Source organism: Ranitomeya imitator, chromosome 3 (assembly GCF_032444005.1).
Source record: "Ranitomeya imitator isolate aRanImi1 chromosome 3, aRanImi1.pri, whole genome shotgun sequence".
In the NCBI taxonomy this organism is placed as follows: domain Eukaryota; kingdom Metazoa; phylum Chordata; class Amphibia; order Anura; family Dendrobatidae; genus Ranitomeya; species Ranitomeya imitator.
This window is the reverse complement of record NC_091284.1, coordinates 178,648,681-178,669,897: the sequence shown is the minus strand read 5'-3', so window position 1 is coordinate 178,669,897 and position 21,217 is coordinate 178,648,681. Positions and strand designations below refer to the sequence as shown.

General features: G+C 40.5%; 1 protein-coding gene across 1 annotated transcript in view; it reads right to left on the bottom strand.

Annotated features, from left to right (window-relative positions):
* The window catches only part of LOC138673068 (amine oxidase [flavin-containing] B-like), a 151,073-nt gene that overhangs the window by 10,972 nt on the left and 118,884 nt on the right, over positions 1 to 21,217 (bottom strand). Inside the window, exon 13 of the mRNA XM_069761649.1 lies at positions 11,529 to 11,640. Coding sequence (XP_069617750.1) covers positions 11,529 to 11,640 — 112 coding nt within the window. The remainder of the gene's footprint in view (positions 1 to 11,528; positions 11,641 to 21,217) is intronic.

Here is a 21,217-nt window from a genome sequence, read left to right as displayed (position 1 = left end):
TGGGCCATGCATGGAACATGTTTACCAGCTTGCTAAGCTTTAACCCCTTTACCCCAAGGGTGGTTTGCACGTTAATGACCAGGCCAATTTTTACAATTCTGACCACTGTCCCTTTATGAGGTAATAACTCTATAACGCTTCAACAGATCCTGATGACTCTGACATTATTTTTTCATGACATACTGTACTTCATGATAGTGATAACATTTCTTTGATTTTACCAGCGTTTATTTATGAAAAAAAGGAAATTTGGCAAAAATTTTGAAAATTTCGCAATTTTGCAACTTTGAATTTTTATGCCCTTAAATCACAGAGATTTGTCACACAAAATACTTAATAATTAAAACTTCCCACATGTCTACTTTACAGCACAATTTTGGAACAAATTTTTTTTTGTTAGGGAGTTATAAGGGTTAAAATTGACCAGCAATTTCTAATTTTTACAACACCATTTTGTTTAGGGACCACATCACATTTGAAGTCACTTTAAGGGGTCAATATGATAGAAAATACCCAAGTGTGACATCATTCTAAAAACTGCACCCCTCAAGGTGCTCAAAACCACTTTCAAGAAGTTTATTAACCCTTCAGATGTTTCACAGGAATTTTTGGAATGTTTAAAAAAAATGAACATTTTACTTTTTTTCACAAAACAATTAATTCAGCTCCAATTTGTTTTATTTTACCAAGGGTAACAGGAGAAATTGGACTCCAAAAGTTGTTGTCCAATTTATCCTGAGTATGCTGATACTCCATATGTTGGGGTAAACCACTGTTTGGGCTCATGGCAGAGCTCGTAAGGAAGGAGTAGCATTTGACTTTTCAATGCAAAATTGACTGGAATTGAGATGGGACGCCATGTCACGTTTGGAGAGCCCCTGATGTGCCTAAACATTGAAACCACCAACAAGTGGCACCATTTTGGAAAGTAGACCCCTTAAGGAACTTATCTAGATGTGTGGTGAGCACTTTGACCCACCAAGTGCTTCACAGAAGTTTATAATGTAGAGCCATAAAAATAAAAAATCATATTTTTTCACAAAAATGTTCTTTTCGCCCCCTTTTTGTTATTTTCCCAAGGGTAGCAGAAGAAACTGGACCACAAATGTTGCTGTGCAATTTGTCCTGAGTACGATGATACCACATATGTGGTGGTAAACCACTGTTTGGGTGCATGGCAGAGCTCGGAAGGGAAGGAGCGCCATTTGACTTTTCAATGCAAAATTGACTGGAATGGAGGTGGGACGCCGTGTCGCGTTTAGAGAGCCCCTGATGTGCCTAAACATTGAAACTCCCAACAAGTGACACGATTTTGGAAAGTAGACCCCCTAAGGAACTTACCTAGAAGTGTGTTGAGCACTTTGACCCACCACGTGCATCACAGAAGTTTATAATGTAGAGCCGTAAACATAACAAATCATATTTTTTCACAAAAATGATTTTTTCGCCCCCATTTTTTTATTTTCCCAAGGGTAGCAGAAGAAACTGGACCACAAAAGTTATTGTGCAATTAGTCCTGAGTACGCTGATACCCCGTATGTTGTAGTAAACCACTGTTTGAGCGCATGGCAGAGCTCAGAAGGGAGGAGCGCCATTTGACTTTTCAATGCAAAATTGACTGGAATTGAGATTGAACGCCATGTCGCGTTTGGAGAGCCCCTGATGTGCCTCAGCATTGAAACCCCCCACAAGTGACACCATTTTGGAAAGAAGACCCCCTAAGGAACTTATCTAGATGTGTTGTGAAAACTTTGAACCTCCAAGTGTTTCAATACAGTTTATAACGCAGAGCCGTGAAAATAAAAATTGTTTTTTTTCCACAACAATTATTTTTTAGCCCCCAGTTTTGTATTTTCCCAAGGGTAACAGGAGAAATTGGACCCCAAACGTTGTTGTCCAATTTGTCCTTAGTACGCTGATACCCCATATGTGGGGGGAACCACCGTTTGGGTGCATGGCAGAGCTCGGAAGGGAAGGCGCGCCGTTTGGAATGTAGAATTAGATGGATTGGTCTGCAGGCATCACGTTGCACTTGCAGAGCCCCTGATGTACCTAAACAGTAGAAACCCTCCACAAGTGACCACATATTGGATACTAGACCCTGCCAAGGAACTTATCTAGATGTGTTGTGAGAACTTTGCACCCCCAAGTGTTTAAATACAGTTGATAACACAGAGCCATGAAAATAAAAATTATTATTTAGCCCCTAGTTTTGTATTTTCCTAAGGATAACAGGAGAAATTGGACCTCAAAAGGTGTTGTCAAATTTGTCCTGAGTACGCTGATACCCCATATGTTGGGGTAAACCCCTGTTTGGGCACACAGGAGAGCTCGGAAGGGAAGTAGCATTGTTTTACTTTTGCAACGCAGGATTGACTGGTATTGAGATCAGATGACATATCGCATTTGGAGAGCCCCTGATGTGCCTAAACAGTGTAAACCCCCCAATTCTAACTGAAATCCTAACCCAAACACACCCCTAACCCTAATCCCAACCATAACTCTAACCACATCCTTAACCCTAATCCAACCCTTAATCCCAACCGTAAATTTAATCCAAACCCTAACTTTAGCCCCAACCCTAACCCTAACTTTAGCCCCAACCCTAACCCTAACTTTAGCCCCAACCCTAACCCTAACTTTAGCCCCAACCCTAACCCTAACCCCAACCCTAACCCTAACCCCAACCCTATCTTTAGCCCCAACCCTAACCCTAACTTTTGCCCCAACTCTAACCCTAACTTTAGCCCCAACCATAACCCTAATGGGAAAATGGAAATAAATACATTTGTTAAAATTCTATTATTTTTCCCTAACTAAGGGGGTGATGAAGGGGGGTTTGATTTACTTTTATAGCCGTTTTTTTAGCGGATTTTTATGATTGGCAGCCGTTACACACTAAAAGAAGCTTTTTATTGCAAAAAATATTTTTTGGCGTTGCCACATTTTGAGAGCTATAATTTTTCCATATTCCGGTCCACAAAGTCATGTGAGGTCTTGTTTTTTGCGGGACGAGCTGACATTTTTATTGTAACATTTTCAGGCACATGACATTTTTTGATCGCTTTTTATTCCGATTTTTGTGAGGCAGTATGACCAAAAAACAGCTATTCATGAATTCTTTTGGGGGCGTTTATACCGTTCCGCGTTTGGTAAAATGGATAAAGCAGTTTTATTCTTCGGGTCAGTACGATTACAGCGATACCTCATTTATATCTTTTTTATGTTTTGGCACTTTTATACGATAAAAACTATTTTATAGAAAAAATAATTATTTTTGCATCGCTTTATTCTGAGGACTATAACTTTTTTATTTTTCGTTGATGATGCTGTATGGAGGCTTGTTTTTTGTGGGACAAGATGACATTTTCAGCAGTACCATGGTTATTTATATCTGTCTTTTTGATCGCGTGTTATTCCGCTTTTTGTTTGGCGGTATGATAATAAAGAGTCATTTTTTGCCTCGTTTTTTTTTTACGGTGATCACTGAAGAGGTTAACTAGGCGGACAGTTTTATAGGTCGGGTCGTTACGGATGCGGCGAAACTAAATATGTGTACTTTTATTATATTTTTTATTTAGATAAAGAAATGTATTTATTGGAACAATATTTTTTTTCTTTATTTAGGAATTTATTTATCTTTTTTACACATGTAAATATTTTTTTTTTTTTACTTCTTTTACTTTGTACCAGGGGGCATGACTATATAGGGTCAGATCGCTGATCTGACACTTTGCTGTGCACTGTGTCAGATCAGCGATTACACAGGTACAGCAGTGAGGCTTCCCGGCGCCTGCTCTGAGCAGGCACTTGGAAGCCACCTCCCTGCAGGACCCATAAGGCCCCCCGTGGCCATTTTGGATCTGGGCCTGCAGGGAGGAGGAGGTAGGAGACCCTCGGAGCAACACGATCACATCGCGTTGCTCCGAGGGTCTCAGGGAAGCACGCAGGGAGCCCCCTCCTTGTGCAATTCTTCCCTGTGCCGCCGGAATGCTGCGATCATCTTTGATCGCAGTGTGACGGGATTAATGTGCCAGGAGCGGTCCGTGACACATGACAATTTTTAGATATTTAATCTCATAAATTTAATTTCTGCCTATATTTTTTCCCATTTCACTTCACCAACATAGACTATTTAGTGCTGATTCATCATACACAAATCGGATTGAAAAAATATTTAAACACAACTTGTAATGTAACAAAACAGGGAAAAGGCCAAAGGGGTGAATACTTTCGCAAGCCCTGTATACCTTAATAGATCATATCATAAAAGAAGCCCTCTCGATTCCACCCCATCTCACATTCCTCTACCCCTTTCTCCCCCCAAAAAGCCTATAAAGAGCAGCTTATGCTATTATTAAAGAATATTAATTTAGATGTTTGTGCTTATGCTTTGTGCATATCTATTTTAGTTGATGTGCTATGTTAAGGTTGCCTGTCATATTGATTCAATATTTTCCTGTGATGTGCATAGCAGAGCCTCAGTGTATGCTACACAATGTATACAGCTGTGTCTCAGTGTATTCTATGTGATGTATATAAAAGTTTCAGTGTATCCAATGTGATGTATACAGCAGAGTATCATTGTTTCCTATGTGATGTACAGTTTACAGCAGAAGCTGACTGTATCATATGTGATGTATACAGCAGAGTCTCATTGCATCCTATGTGATGTATTCGCAGTCTCAGTATATACTATGTAATGTATTCATAAGAATCTCCTGTGTAATGTATATACCTGTCTCACCTACAATATCAGTGCTCTCTTGTACACTGACGAGAAAAATGGTAACAATGTTTTAAACTTTGAATTTTTTCACTCCACTTCTCACCTTCCACTACAGCTTTGAATGTGAGACTACCATCATTTTATAGACAATTATCTTGACTACCTCATATATTAAGTTAACTTGTAACTATTTAGCATCTTGTCATGTCACAGTATACATTTTAATTTTTATTATTTTATTGAAATTTTGTAAATCTAGACCACCTTTAGCTTTCAGCACTGCCTGAATACCTCTGGGAATGCTCTCAATCAGATTCAAGCATGCAGAAATCCCGAGCTGCCACCAGGAATTTCATGGCACCCTACTGGCAAAAGTTTTGGGGCCCCTTGAGACTCCGCCCAAGCTTCACCCCAGCTTTGCCTCCACCCATAGAACCTTCCACAGTCCCACCACCCACTCTTAGAAAAACTCCACTTCTGCACCACTACCTCACCAATCACCATAGCCAGCATTTTTTGTTTTGGCCAAAAGATTCTCCCAATTCATTACCAGTCACACTCCTGCACCCTCAATGCGCCACACTCTGTACTTCACGCTCTCCCGATATATTATATTTGCATACCCCCCTCTGCCCCAATTCATTATGTCATGTCCTCTCTCTCTCTCCCACCCCACCCTGTTTATAAACATTTGCTCCCCACACACCAATTTAATTCATTTTATTAAAAAAGAAAAAAATAATACTCATCTCTCATACGATACGCTGCAGCTCCACTTCAGATATCCTCCTGGCGAGTGGCACACACACACAATGACGTCATCGCATATGCACCATCACTAGCGCATCACAGAAGAGGTAGAATGACTCCCTCGGAGCTGTACAGTTCTTCCGTGTAGCTCTAGGAAGTCTCTGTGCACCGCCGGAGGTGGTGAGCTGGCACAAAATGTTCTATTATACCCTGGGGCCATGTGAACAGAAGCATGAGAGGGGGAACCAGACTAAATCCCGACTACCCCTTCTTTACTTCCGCTCACCAGGCACTATACAACAGTAAGGGCAGTAATTCACTGATGGCAGCCCTGCAAAAATCCAATGCCAGGTCTCATCTACACGTTCCCAAAGCTGGTGCATACTGGCCGACTCAGCTTTTTCTTCACCTCTGCCCATAAGTGTTCAATTGGGATGAGGTCTGTTGACTATGAGGGCCAATCCAGCACCTCTACTTCATTGTCATTGAACCATTTCTTTGCCAAATTTGATGTATGCTTCAGGTCGTTATACTATGTCGTCTTTTTCATACCCATAATACTCAAGTTTGAAGTAACTATTCTTGTAGGATACTCACATATACAACCCCTGGCAAAAATTATGGAATCACTGGCCTTGGATGATGTTCATTCAGTACAATTTTGTAGAAAAAAAGCAGATTTCAGGCATGGCACATAACTAAAGTCATTTTAAACGGCAACTTTCTGGCTTTAAGAAACACTAAAAGAAATCAAGAACAAAAATGTGGTAGTCAGCAATGGTTACTTTTTTAACCAAGCATAAGGGAAAAATTATGGAATCACTCAATTCTGAGGAAAAAATTATGTAATCACCCTGTAAATGTTCATACCCAAAAATAACACATGCATCAAATTAGATCTGCTCATTAGTCTGCATCTAAAAAGGAGTGATCACACCTTGGAGAGCTGTTGCACCAAGTGGACTGACATGACTCATGGCTCCAACACGACAGATGTCATTTGAAACAAAGGAGAGGATTATCAAACTCATAAAAGAGGGTAAATCCTCACAAAATGTTGCAAAAGATGTTGATTGTTCACAGTCAGCTGTGTCTAAAATCTGGACCAAATGCAAACAACATGGGAAGGTTGTTAAAGGCAAACATGCTGGTAGACCAAGGAATGCACAACAAAACAAATGAGGAACGAATGGGTGGAAACTGGAGTCAACGTCTGTGACCGAACTGTAAGAAACCGCCTAAAGGAAATGGGATTTACATACAGAAAAGCTAAATGAAAGCCATCATTAACACCTAAACAGAAAAAACAAGGTTACAATGGTGGACCTTGTGGATGACTGGATGAAAGTCATATTCAGTGATGAATCACGAATCTGCATTGGGCAAGGTGATGATGCTTTAACAATTGTTTGGTGCTGTTTCAATGAGATTTATAAAGATGACTACCTGAAGAGAATATGCAAAATTCCACAGTCATTGATGATATGGGGCTGCATGTCAGGTAAAGGCACTGGGGAGATGGCTGTCATTACATCTTGATTAAATGCACAAGTTTATGTTGATAATTTGGACACTTTTCTTATCCCATCAATTGAAAGGATGCTTGGGGATGATGAAATCATTTTTCAAGATGATAACACTGGGGAACAATTTGAAAAAAAATTTCTGTTGAGTTAGGTTTTTGAGCTGATTTATACTAAAATTGGCATGCTGATTCCAAAAATGTAGTCAGTTTTTTTCTAGCACGTCAAGTTTTTCCTCCACAACTTACCTGCCAGAGAAGCACAATTGCACTGATATCTGTAATAAGATTTGTTATCTGATTACAATTCGACTCATATAGAGCTACGTGGCAACTTGTAAGAGTAGTCACAACTGAGACAGTGTGGTGAGAGGTGTGTGCAGCTCCCAATACATCATAATTATCAATATCTTTACACAAAAAATTTATCATAGTAGGAATAAATAGGATTTGTGATAGCTTTTCTCTTTACATTGGGCGCTTAGTTGTAATTTATATATCTTTTATGATTTTTTTCTTTGTTAGTTTTCAAAGCTTGTAACTTTCCATCTCAGTGTTTTATTTACATATGTACATATTTCCTTTGTTTCAGATCATGTCTGCTCCTTCTTCCTCTCGTCGTAAATGCCTATTTGTACTATTTAAAAAAACACTTTTTAGGTACAGTAGTTTACATATTTTTGAGAAGACAAAAATCCTGTAGTTCAAAAACTTGACGTGATAGAGAAAAACTGAGATCATTTCTGGATTCAGCATCCAAAAATTAGTTAAGAACAGTTGTCTGACTTATCTCCTAAAAAATTGTGTTCCCCAATGTAATGCATTCTGCCACAGAGCAAAAATTGTGAAAACATTCCTTGAAATAAGACAGATAAGGTCAATGTCTTGGCCTGCAAATAGTCCGGATCTCAATCCAATTGAAAATCTTTGGTGGAAGTTGAAGAAAATGGTCCATAACAAGGATCCAACCTGCAAAGCTGATCTGGCAACAGCAATCAGAGAAAGTTGGAGCCAGATTGATGAAGAGTACTATTTGACACTCTTTAACTCCATGCCTCAGAGACTGCAAGCTGTTATAAAAGCCAGAGGTGGTGCAAAAAATACTAGTGATGTTTTAGAGTGTTTTTTTGTTTGTTTGTTTTTCATGATTCCATAATTTTTTCCTCAGAATTGAGTGATTCCATAATTTTTTTCCTATGCTTGGTTACAAAAAGTAACCATTACTGACTACCACATTTTTTGTTCTTGATTTCTTTTAGTGTTTCTTAAAGCTAGAAAGTTGCCATTTGAAATTACTTTAGTTTTGTGTCATGTCTGTGATCTGCTTTTTTCCACAAAATTAAACAACTGAATGAACATCCTCCAAGGCCAGTGATTGAATAATTTTTGCCAGGGGTTGTAGCTCAGCACTGAGACCACCATCGATCATAGTCGAGTATTCAATATCTTTGGCTGTGAAACAACCCCATATCATTAGGCTTCCTCCACCAAACTTGACGGTTCTTTCAATTACTTGATCTGCTAGTCCATTTTTGTCTTGTTTTTCCAGACCCATTTGCACCCATCATAGCATAGTTTATTGACTTTTCTTTCATCTCTCCAAATCATCAGTTTTAAATCTTCTACTGTCCACATTTTGTACTTTTTTGCAAACTGGCAGCATCTGTACATCTGGGCCTCCTGAAGATCCTTATCGGTCAAGGCTTTTTTCAGGTCACCATTCCAGACTTTTGTAATGTACGTGACACGGTGCATGCAGAGATGTCCATAATCTCACCATTACGAAGAATACGAGCCATTTCCACTGCCGTGATTGTTGCGCCAGAACTGACAGACCTTGTGATGAGATGAATTGTTGACTCAGATATTTTTCCTGGATGTCCACCCCTTAATTTTTGAGTGGAAGGACGGACTTCATTTCAAATTCTTTCAACTGTCAAGGCACTCACATGATGCAGCTTGGCAATTTTCTTGGCTGAGGGACGTCTGTCGATGACCTGGATGATATTGTTTCTCTTTTCTTGGAAAATTTTCTTCATAGCTGCTCCTCAATTCAAACCAATGACCTTTCGATTGGGAATCAACCTAATAACACACTAAGCTATTAGGGAATGTGAGAACAGATTATAATTTATAGTAACAGTATCAATGCAGTGACATGACAAGAATCTGCATAACTGATCACATGCTAAATAGTTGCAAGTCAAATTTATGTATGAGATAGCCACGGTCATTGTCTATAAAATGATGGTGGTCTCACGTTCAAAGCAGTAGTGGATGATGAGATCCCAAACCTCACCACAGTCTTCATCCCAACCCTAACCCATCTCTTTAACCTATCACTAACAACTGGCATTTTCCCCTCAAGCTTTAAACATGACTCAATCACACCTATCCTCAAAAAGCCCTCTCTTGACCCATCCTCTGCATCTAGCTATCGCCCTATATCACTTCTCCCCTTTGCCTCAAAACTACTGGAACAACATGTCCATCTTGAACTGTCCTCCCATCTATCTTCCTGCTCCTTCTTCGACCGCTTTCAATCAGGCTTCCGGTCACACCACTCCACTAAAACTGCCCTAACTAAGGTCACCAATGACCTATTAACCGCCAAGAGCAAGCGACACTACTCTGTCCTCCTCCTCCTGGACCTGTCCTCTGCCTTTGACACAGTGGACCATTCCCTGCTGCTGCAGACCCTCTCATCCCTTGGAATCACAGAATTGGCCCTATCCTGGATCTCATCATACCTAACTGACCGTACATTCAGCGTCTCCCACTCACACACCACCTCCTCACCTCGCCCCCTATCTGTCGGAGTCCCGCAAGGTTCAGTTCTAGGACCCCTGCTCTTCTCCATCTACACCTTTGGCCTGGGACAGCTCATAGAATCTCACGGCTTTCAGTATCATCTCTATGCTGACGACACACAGATCTACATCTCTGGACCAGATATCACCTCCCTACTAACCAGAATCCCTCAATGTCTGTCTGCTATTTCATCCTTCTTCTCCACTAGATTTCTAAAACTTAACATGGACAAAACAGAATTCATCATCTTTCCCCCATCTCACGCGACCTCCCCAACGAACCTATCCATTACAGTAAACGGCTGCCCACTCTCCCCAGTCCCACAAGCCCGCTGTCTTGGGGTAATCCTTGACACTGATCTCTCCTTTAAACCACATATCCAAACCCTTTCCACTTCCTGCCGCCTCCAACTCAAAAATATTTCACGGATCCGCACATTCCTAAACCAAGAATCTGCAAAGACCCTAGTCCATGCCCTCATCATCTCCCGCCTTGACTACTGTAACCTCCTGCTCTGTGGCCTCCCCTCTAACACTCTTGCACCCCTCCAATCTATTCTAAACTCTGCTGCCCGACTAATCCACCTGTCCCCCCGCTATTCCCCGGCCTCTCCCCTCTGTCAATCCCTGCACTGGCTCCCCATCACCCAGAGACTCCAGTACAAAAACCTAACCATGACATACAAAGCCATCCACAACCTGTCTCCTCCATACATCTGCGACCTCGTCTCCCGGTACTTTCCTGCACGCAACCTCCGATCCTCACAAGATCTCCTTCTCTACTCCCCTATTATCTCCTCTTCCCACAATCGCATACAAGATTTCTCTCGTGCATCCCCCCTACTCTGGAATGCTCTACCACAACATATCAGACTCTCGCCTACCATCGAAACCTTCAAAAAGAACCTGAAGACCCACCTCTTCCGACAAGCCTACAACCTGCAGTAACCACCGATTGACCAAACCGCTGCACAGCCAGCTTTACCCTCACCTACTGTATCCTCACCCATCCCTTGTAGATTGTGAGCCCTCGCGGGCAGGGTCCTCTCTCCTCCTGTACCAGTTGTGACTTGTATTGTTAAAGATTATTGTACTTGTTTTATTATGCATACCCCTCCTCACATGTAAAGCGCCATGGAATAAATGGCGCTATAATAATAAATAATAATAATAATGAGATATGGAGCCTAAAATTCAAAATTTCAAAACATTGTTACTCTTTTGCTCAGTGTTATTATTATTATTATTATTATTATTATTATTATTATTTAGTGTCTAAAGAAGAGATTATGGGCCAGATTTTTAATTTATGATGCAATATACTGGATATGCAAAAGAAATATTTTTTTGCTGGAGTGCAGATTTAAGGAATGAGGTATATTTGTTTATTACCAGTTATTGTTTTGTTGAGGTTTTATTGGAAGTTTTGAATTTCAAATAACAATTCTGTACTTTCCAATTTACAAGAAAGTTATTTTTGCCTTTTAGCAATTTCGACAAGATAGCACAAAGTAGAAGTGTAAAAAGCTTACAGAAAATATGTTTTTGACGAGATATAAATTTCAATATCATACATTGATAAAGATAGTTAAATGAATTCTTGGGGATTTTGACATTAATGACAAACCTCTGAGGTTCTCTTTAATTTGCACAACACAGGAGCTGCTGCACAATATCCCTTTCACTATTTACATGCAAACATGTAATTTTACTTCACCTCTCTGGCTGCCCTTTCTCCAGCTTCTATAGCACCTTCCATGTATCCACTCCACACTGTAGCCGTCTCTGTACCAGCAAAGTAAAGCTTTCCAACAGGTTTTCGAATGACACTGTGGGAACATATGACATATATATGAAGTTCATATTCACAATTTTATTAGAATGAGTAGTTGCTTATATATATGTAAAATGAGTCACGCGTTTGAACTGGTGCAAGCTGCTATGATTGCAATAATATACAAACAAAGAAGTAAAGCAGCACACTGAGTGCTATAAGATTAATATCAACATTACATGTGTGGATTTTGAACCGCATTACTTCTAAATAGAGCTATTAGAGATGAGCAAATTGATTTGATCAAATCAAATTTGTTTCTAATTTTTCATAATTCGCTGAATGCAGCAAATGCCAACAGTTTTCAGTTTGCTTTGATTGAATTGCCTAAACTTGGTCACTACCATTGTACACATTGAAGAAGATTGCATTAGCCAGAGAAGCATCACATGAACTCTGGTGGGAGCTACTATCATAGCCTGTAAAAAAAGGAAAGAAGGAAATGCAGCAGCCATATTGTGGTTAATCTGGATAGTGAGAGGACATCACAGCTGACACCTTAACCGTAAAATAGGGAGAATTCCATAAAATACTGAAGAAACTGTACATACAGTGTATGACAGCACAGCAAAAGCAGATGGTGTCATACACAATTTTTATGACTATTAGAGGCTTTAGAGTCCTTTTGATCTGTGGCAAATTTATTTTCCACAACCTGAGTTGCAAAGAAAAATTTGGTAAATGAAAGATTTGCTCATCTTTATAGACAAGATTTGTAGAATGAAGGTACTTTGCACACTAATTTATCAGTTATTCTGTGCCCATCTATCATGACAAGGCATACTTTGTAGATGGAAACCTACACTATCAAATTAAACCCATAAATAACCAGAGGTATTTTTTTACTTTTTGGTCAAAATGGCCATGTGAGGGCTTGCTTTTTGTGGAACGAGTTGTAATTTTGAACAACATCATTGGTTTTACCATGTCATGTACTCAAAAATGGGAAACAAATTCCAAGTGCTGTGAAATTGCGAAAAAAGTGCAATCCCACAGTTGTTTTTTGGGTTTATTTTTTACCATATTCCCTAAATGCTAAAACTGGCCTAACATTATGAGTTTCCAGGTGATTACAAGTTCATAGACACCAAATATGTCTAGGTTCTTTTTTATTTAAGTGGTGAAAAAAAATCTCAAAATTAAAAAAAACAAAATTGCGCCATTTTCCGATACCTATAACGTCTCCATTTTTCATGATCTCGGGTTGGGTGAGGACTTATTTTTTGCATGCCAAGTTGACATTTTTAATGATACTATTTTGGTGCAGATACGATCTTTTTATCACCCGTTACATTTTAATGCAATGTTGCAGCCACCAAAAAAAGTAATTCTGGCGTTTTGACTATTTTTCTCATTATGCCGTTTAACAATCGGGTTAATTTTTTTATATTGATAGATCATTCGATTCTGAAAGCGGCAATACCAAATATGTGTATGTTTATTTTCTTTATTGTTTTATTTCTTCTTTTTATTGTTTTATTTTGAATGGGGTGAAAGGGGGCTGATTTGAACTCTTATTTTTTTTATTTCTTTAAAAACATTTTTTTTTTACTTTGGCAAGCTGCCATAATCCGATTGGCTCTGCTACATACAGGCGATGATCAGATTGCCTGTATGTAGTAGAATTGCTCACATAGCAATCCGACAGTGACAACCATAGAGGTCTGCTAGAGACCTCTGGATGGCATGCCAACACTTTGGTGACTCACGACCACTTGCCAGGGTCACCGATGAGTGGGATTTCCAGCACACTTGCCGGAAGTGAGCATTAAATGCCACTGTCAGGGATTGACAGAGGCATTTCACTAGTTAAATGCCACTGGTGGATCGCAATTCAACCTGCGGCTGTTAGAGGCACAGGTCAGCTGTTCAAAACAGCTGACATATGCAGGAAAAGATGTGGGCTCAGTGCCGGAGCCCACATCAAAAGGAGGGAGTCTGACATTGGCGTACTATTACGCCTAATGTTGGAAAGGGGTTAAACTAAGTTCTTCCAGCCCAAATCCTGCAATAAAAACAATAAAATAGGATATAGATCCAGCTATTAGTGAAAAACAGTTTTTCATAGAGGGAAGTAGCCCTCAGCCAAATATTTATAGGCAGTCAGTACATTCAAATGCATGCTAGAAGAAAAAAAAACAAAACTGACCAGCACTTGCTAACAAAATTAGTCAAATGTGAACATTTGCAGGATGCTTTAACTCTTCAATATCTTACAAACTGAACTAGCAACCTAAGTTGATAGACCATTATTTTTAATCTTTAAAGACTCCATAATAACAGGGTCTGTGCCACAGGACTGGCGTATAGCAAATGTGGTGCCAATATTCAAAAAGGGAACAAAAACTGAACCCGGAAATTATAGGCCAGTAAGCTTAACCTCTACTGTGGGTAAAATCCTGGAGGGCATTCTAAGGGACGCTATACTGGAGTATCTGAAGAGGAATAACCTCATGACCCAGTATCAGCACGGGTTTACTAGGGACCGTTCATGTCAGACTAATTTGATCAGTTTCTATGAAGAGGTAAGTTCCGGATTGGACCAAGGGAACCCAGTGGATGTAGTGTATATGGACTTTTCAAAAGCTTTTGATACGGTGCCACACAAAAGGTTGATACATAAAATGAGAATAATGGGGATAGGGGATAATATGTAAAAGTGGGTTGAGAGCTGGCTCAGGGATAGGAAACAAAGGGTGGTTATTAATGGAGCACACTCGGACTGGGTAGCGGTTAGCAGTGGGGTACCACAGGGGTCAGTATTGGGCCCTCTTCTTTTTAACATATTTATTAATGACCTTGTAGGGGGCATTCAGAGTAGAATTTCAATATTTGCAGATGACACTAAACTCTGCAGGGTAATCAATACAGAGGAGGACAATTTTATATTACAGGATGATTTATGTAAACTAGAAGCTTGGGCTGATAAATGGCAAATGACCTTTAATGGGGATAAATGTAAGGTCATGCACTTGGGTAGAAGTAATAAGATGTATACTTATGTGCTTAATTCTAAAACTCTGGGCAAAACAGTCAATGAAAAAGACCTGGGTGTATGGGTGGATGACAAACTCATATTCAGGGGCCAGTGTCAGGCAGCTGCTACAAAGGCAAATAAAATAATGGGATGCATTAAAAGAGGCATAGATGCTCATGAGGAGAATATAATTTTACCTCTATACAAGTCACTAGTTCGACCACACTTAGAATACTGTGCACAGTTCTGGTCTCCGGTGTTTAAGAAAGACATAGCTGAACTAGAGCGGGTGCAGAGAAGAGCGACCAAGGTTATTAGAGGACTGGGGGGTCTGCAATACCAAGATAGGTTATTACACTTGGGGCTATTTGGTTTGGAAAAACGAAGACTAAGGGGTGATCTTATTTTAATGTATAAATATATGAGGGGACAGTACAAAGACCTTTCTGATGATCTTTTTAATCATAGACCTGAAACAGGGACAAGGGGGCATCCTCTGCGTTTGGAGGAAAAAAGGTTTAAGCATAATAACAGACGCGGATTCTTTACTGTAAGAGCAGTGAGACTATGGAACTCTCTGCCGCATGATGTTGTAATGAGTGATTCATTACTTAAATTTAAGAGGGGACTGGACACCTTTCTGGAAAAGTATAATGTTACAGGTTATATACATTAGATTCCTTGATAGGGCGTTGATCCAGGGAACTAGTCTGATTGCCGTATGTGGAGTCGGGAAGGAATTTTTTTCCCCAATGTGGAGCTTACTCTTTGCCACATGGGGTTTTTTTGCCTTCCTCTGGATCAACATGTTAGGGCATGTTAGGTTAGGCTATGGGTTGAACTAGATGGACATATAGTCTTCCTTCAACCTTAATAACTATGTAACTAAGTGTGCTAAAGTATATTTGAACACTGAATATGTGAATTTTGATCTGCGTTATTGCTTAACAGACTGAAGTTGTAGAATTGAAGTAATTTGGCCACTTTATACATTAAGTACCCCTGTTCTGCAAGTACAGTCTACAAATACAGTTCAAAATTCATATATTCACTGACCACTAGTGTTGAGCGATACCTTCCGATATTTGAAAGTATCGGTATCGGATGGTATCGGCCGATACCGGCAAAATATCGGATCTCGCCGATACCGATACCCGATACCAATACAAGTCAATGGGACACAAATATCGGAATATATCCTCGATGGTTCCCAGGGTCTGAAGGAGAGGAAACTCTCCTTCAGGCCCTGGGATCCATATTAATGTAAAAAATAAAGAATAAAAATAAAAAATATGGCTATACTCACCCCTCCGAAGAACCCTGGCTGTCACCGCTGCAAGCGTCCGCCTCCGTTCCTGAGAATTGCAGAGAGTGAAGGACCTTCGATGATGTCGCGGTCAGGTGACCGGTCACCTGACCGCTCACGTGACCGCTCACCTGACCGCGACGTCATCGAAGGTCCTTCACTCTCTGCAATTCTCAGCAACGGAGGCGGACGCTTGCAGCGGTGACAGCCAGGGTTCTTCGGAGGGGTGAGTATAGCCATATTTTTTATTTTTATTCTTTATTTTTTACATTAATATGGATCCCAGGACCTGAAGGAGAGTTTCCTCTCCTCCAGACCCTTGGAACCATACGCACCACACACTCCGATACCGATTTCTGATATCACAAAAATATCGGAACTCGGTATCGGAATTCCTATACAGCAAGTATCAGCCGATACTCGATACTTGCAGTATCGGAATGCTCAACACTACTGACCACGCATATTTTGCGGCACTCGGTGAGGTGAAAAATTTGTTTGTATATATTTGTATGTACATGTATACTCACACACTGATTGACAATCAATTTCACATGCTGTTGTGCAAATGGAATAGACAACAGATGGAAATTATTGGCAATTATCAAGACACACTCAATAAAGGAGTGGTTCTGCAGGTATGAACCACAGACCAAATCCCAGTACCAATGCTTTCTGGCTGATGTTTTGGTCCCTTTTGAATGTTGGTTGTGCTTTCACACTCGTGGTAGCATGAGACGGACTCTACAACCCACACAAGTAGCTCAGGTAGTGCAGCTCATCCAGGATGGCACATCAATGCGAGCTGTGGCAAGAAGGTTTGCTGTGTCTGTCAGGAGGAGCACTGCCAGAGTCGTGTAAAATGACCTCCAGCAGGCCACAAATGTGCATGTGTCTGCACAAACAGTTAGAAACCGACTACATGAGGATGGTCTGAGTGCCCAAAGTCCACAGATGGGGGTTGTGCTCACAGCCTAATACCGTGCAGGACGCTTGGCATTTGTTACAGAACACCAGGATTGGCAAATTTGCCACTGGCACCCTGTGCTCTTCCCAAATGAAAGCAGGTTCACACTGAGCACATGTGACAGATGTGACAGAGTCTGGAGATGCCGTGGAGAGCGATTTGCTGCCTGCAACATCCTTCAGCATGACCGGTTTGGCAGCAGGTCAGTAATGTTGTGGGGTGGCATTTCTTTGGAGGGTCGCATAGCCCTTCATGTGCTCGCCAGAGGTAGCCTGACTGCCATTAGGTACCGGGATGAGATCCTCAGACCCCTTGTGAGACCATATGCTGGTGCAGTTGGCCTTGTGTTCCTCCTAATGCAGGACAATGCCAGACCTCATGTGGCTGGAGTGTGTCAGCAGTTCCTGCAAGATGAAGGCATTGAAGCTATGGACTGGCCTGCCCATTCCCCAAACCTGAATCTGATTGAAAAAATCTGGGACATCATGTCTCGCTCCATCCACCGCTTTAGTCCAGGTCTGGGAGGAGATCCCTCAGGAGACCATTCGCCGCCTCATCAGGAGCATGCCCAGGCATTGTAGGGAGGTCATACGGGAACATGAAGGCCACACACACTACTGAGCATCATTTCCTTGTGTTGAGGCACTTCCACTGAAGTTGGATCAGCCTGCCATTTGATTTTCCACTTTGATTTTGAGCATCATTCCAACTCCAGACCTCCATGGGATATTAGCTGTGATTTACATTGATCATTTTTAGGTTTTTCAGTGATATCTAGGATGTGGGATTTTAGTGTTCCCTTTATTTTTTTGAGCAGTGTATATATATATATATATATATATATATATATATATATATACACATGTGTGTGTAAAATATACAGTATTCATACCCTGTGAACTTTCTAATTTCTAATTATTTAAATTTTTCATAAATTTGAGCATTGTGACGTGCATTTGTATTCAGCCCCCCACCACCACCACCACCACCACCACCACCACCACCACCACCACCACCACCACCACCACCACCACCATAGTCTAACAGAGCCAAATTTTTAAAATCTGACCAGTGTCACTTTATGTGGTAATAACTATGGAACGCTACAACAAATGCCAGTGATTTTGAGACTGTTTTTTCATAACACATTATACTTGATGATAATGGTAAATTTAGATCAATATGTTTTGTGTTTATTTGTAAAAAATATCAGACATTTGTGAAAAATGTTTAAAACAGTAGCAATTTTCAAACTTTGAATGATTATCCCTTTAATCCAGATAGTCATACCACATAAAAACACTAATAAATAAAATTTCTCTCATGTCTAACTTACATCAGCACCATTTGTAAAATGTTATTTTATTTTGTTAGCATTTTAGGAGGTTTAAACATGTAGCAGTAATTTTTCATTTTTTTCAAGAAATTTACTAAATTTATTTTTTAGGGACTTATCCATGTTTGAAGTGACTTTAGGGGTCCCATGTATTGGGAAACCCTCAAAAGTTATACCATTTTAAAAACAGCACCCGTTGACATATTGAAAACTGCAGTCAAGTAGTTTATTAACCCTTCAGGTGCTTTTCAGGAATTAATGCAAAGTGGCATGACAGAAATGAAAATGTGTATTTTTACCACTAAATGCCTCTAACTTCTGAACAGGTTACAACAGCCGTCAGACTCTAAGGCCACTGTTTGACCATGAATTGCCATGGCAAACATCAGGACCACACAATCATGATCTGAGGGCACCAATTGGGATAAAGAAGAAGCCCCCACACTTTGTTAACCATTTATAATGATGTAGTCACTATTGACAGCAGCATCTAAGGGGTTAAACAGATTTGGACGGTGCAAACACTAATCCTGGCTGATGCAGCAAGTTGTCAGCTATAGTGTACAAGCTGACAGCTGCTGGATTATCACCTGTATGGGGAGGCTATGCTCTTATATCTCAGGTCAGTTAAAAGACGTATCGGTGGTCATCAAGGGGTTAAATAAAATCCTCAATGAACAATTGCCTACAAAAGTGACAAAATTAGTAAATTGAGTTCAGCTGTGTACAATTCATTCTTAATATAACCACCGTATTTTTGGATTATAAAACGCACTTTTTTCACTCAAATTTGAGGGTAAGATGGGGGTGCGTCTTATAATGCGAATGTACCTTACTGGTACCGTTGCTGCAGGCCACAGGGTTGTATGAAGGGGTGTCCGGTGGTGCTGCGGATGTCTGGTGTTGCTACCCAGTGCTCTGCGGGTGTCTCCAATGCCCGGCAGTGCTGCAGGGGTGTCTGGCGGTGCCACTACAGGTGTCCGGCGCTGCTGCCTGGTGCTATGCTGGTGTCTTCGGTGCTGCGGATGTGCGGCCAGTGCTGCCCAATGCTGCTGTGGTGGTCTCCGATGCCGTCTGGGCACCTGCAGCACCAGGGACACCGGCAGAGCACCGGGCAGCAGCGCCAGACACCTTCATCCCAGCCTGCGGCCTGCAGCATCACCCCACTCCTGCCTCCTCCAGCAGCAACCCTGGGTCCCTGCTTCACCGCAGGTGACGCATGGATTATAAGACTCACCAACATTTTATTAAAAAAAAATTCTATATTTTTCCTCAAAATTTGGGGTGCATCTTATAAAGCGAAAAATACTGTATTTCTGTTCTGTGAAGGACTCAGAGGTTTGTTTGAGAAAATTAGGCATCAATTAGCATCAAGAAAACCAAAACGGACTCCAGACAAGTCAGGGATAAAGTTGTGAAGGAAAGTTAAGCAGGGTTAAGTTATAAAAAAAGTATTGAATATCACACAGAGCACTGTTCAATCCATCATCCAAAAATGGAAGGTGCAAGGCGCAACTGCAAACCTACCAGGGCATTGCCATCCACTTAAACTGACATCTTAAGCAAGGAGAGCACTAAATACAGAAGCAGCCAAAAGGCGCATGGTCACTCTGTATGAGCAGCAGAGATCCATTGCTCAAGTGGGAGAATCCGTCCTCTGGACAGCAATTAATACTCCACAAATCTTATGGATGAGTGGTAAGAAGAAAAAAGCAAGTCATAAGAAGTCCTGTTTTCAGTTTGCAGAAAGCCATGTAAGGGACACAGCTGACTTGTCGAAGTAAATGCTCTGATCAGAAGAGACCAAAATAGAACATTCTGGGCTAAATTAAAATCACTATGTGTGGTGGAAAACTAGCACTGCATATCACCCTGAAAACACCATCCTCACTATCAAACATGGTGGTAGTGGCATCATGCTGTGGGGATGGTTTTTCTGCAGCAGGGACAGGGAACCTGGTCAGAGTTGATGGGAAGATGGATGGTGTTCCTGAAGAAAACCCTGTTAGAGGCAAAAGACTTGAGACAGGAGAGAACAACACCTTTCAGCAGGACAATGACCCTAAACAAACTGCCAGAGCTACAAAAGATGGTTTAGATGAAATCATATTCACATATAAAAATGGACCAGTCACAGTCCAGACCTAAATCTATGAGAATATATGGCGCCACATGAAAATTGCTTTTCACAGACACTCCTCATCCAATCTCCTGAGATAGAGCTAGTTTGCAAAAGAAGAATGGGCAAAAATTTCAGTCTCTAGATGAGTAAAGCTGATAGAGACAAAAGAATTACAGCAGTAATTCTAGAAAATTTCAGGGGAGTTGAATATAAATGTATAATCAAAAAAATGTTGCACTCAAAAAGGTAGTGATGAGAAAAAAAGTTCCATTTTATTGTGCACACATAAGTTGAATGTTTTCGGTCTGCACCCAGACCTGCATCAGAAACTGTGTGCTTCAGTGTGAGGAACCCCAGAAACCAGCGCAAGGGAATGCGAGATGCGTTGCAAGGGAGAGAGCGCTACCTTGTTTGAATATAAATGTATGCTATAAGTTAAAGATTTATATTTATTTTTAAAATATTTGTAAAAAATGCATCATTTCCTTACACTTCAAAAATACTTCTGCTCACACAGAATTGAAATAATAAAACACAGTAAGTTTGTGAGTGTAATGTGAAAAAATCTGGAAAGGTTCACAGCTATGGATACTTTTCATGGCTATATATATATATATATACACATACGGTATATGTCTGCATGTGTGTACATACAGTAAATATATATACTGTAATTACACTTAGTGTGGTTATGAAGGACATATGACACAACAGACAACAGGTGTCGTGTAATATATAATGCATGCACAGGTACGCTATGTCTATATGTACCGTATATACTCGAGTATAAGCTGACCTGAGTTTAAGCCGACCCCCTAATTTTGCAACAAAAAACTGGGAAAACTTATTGACTCGAGTATAAGC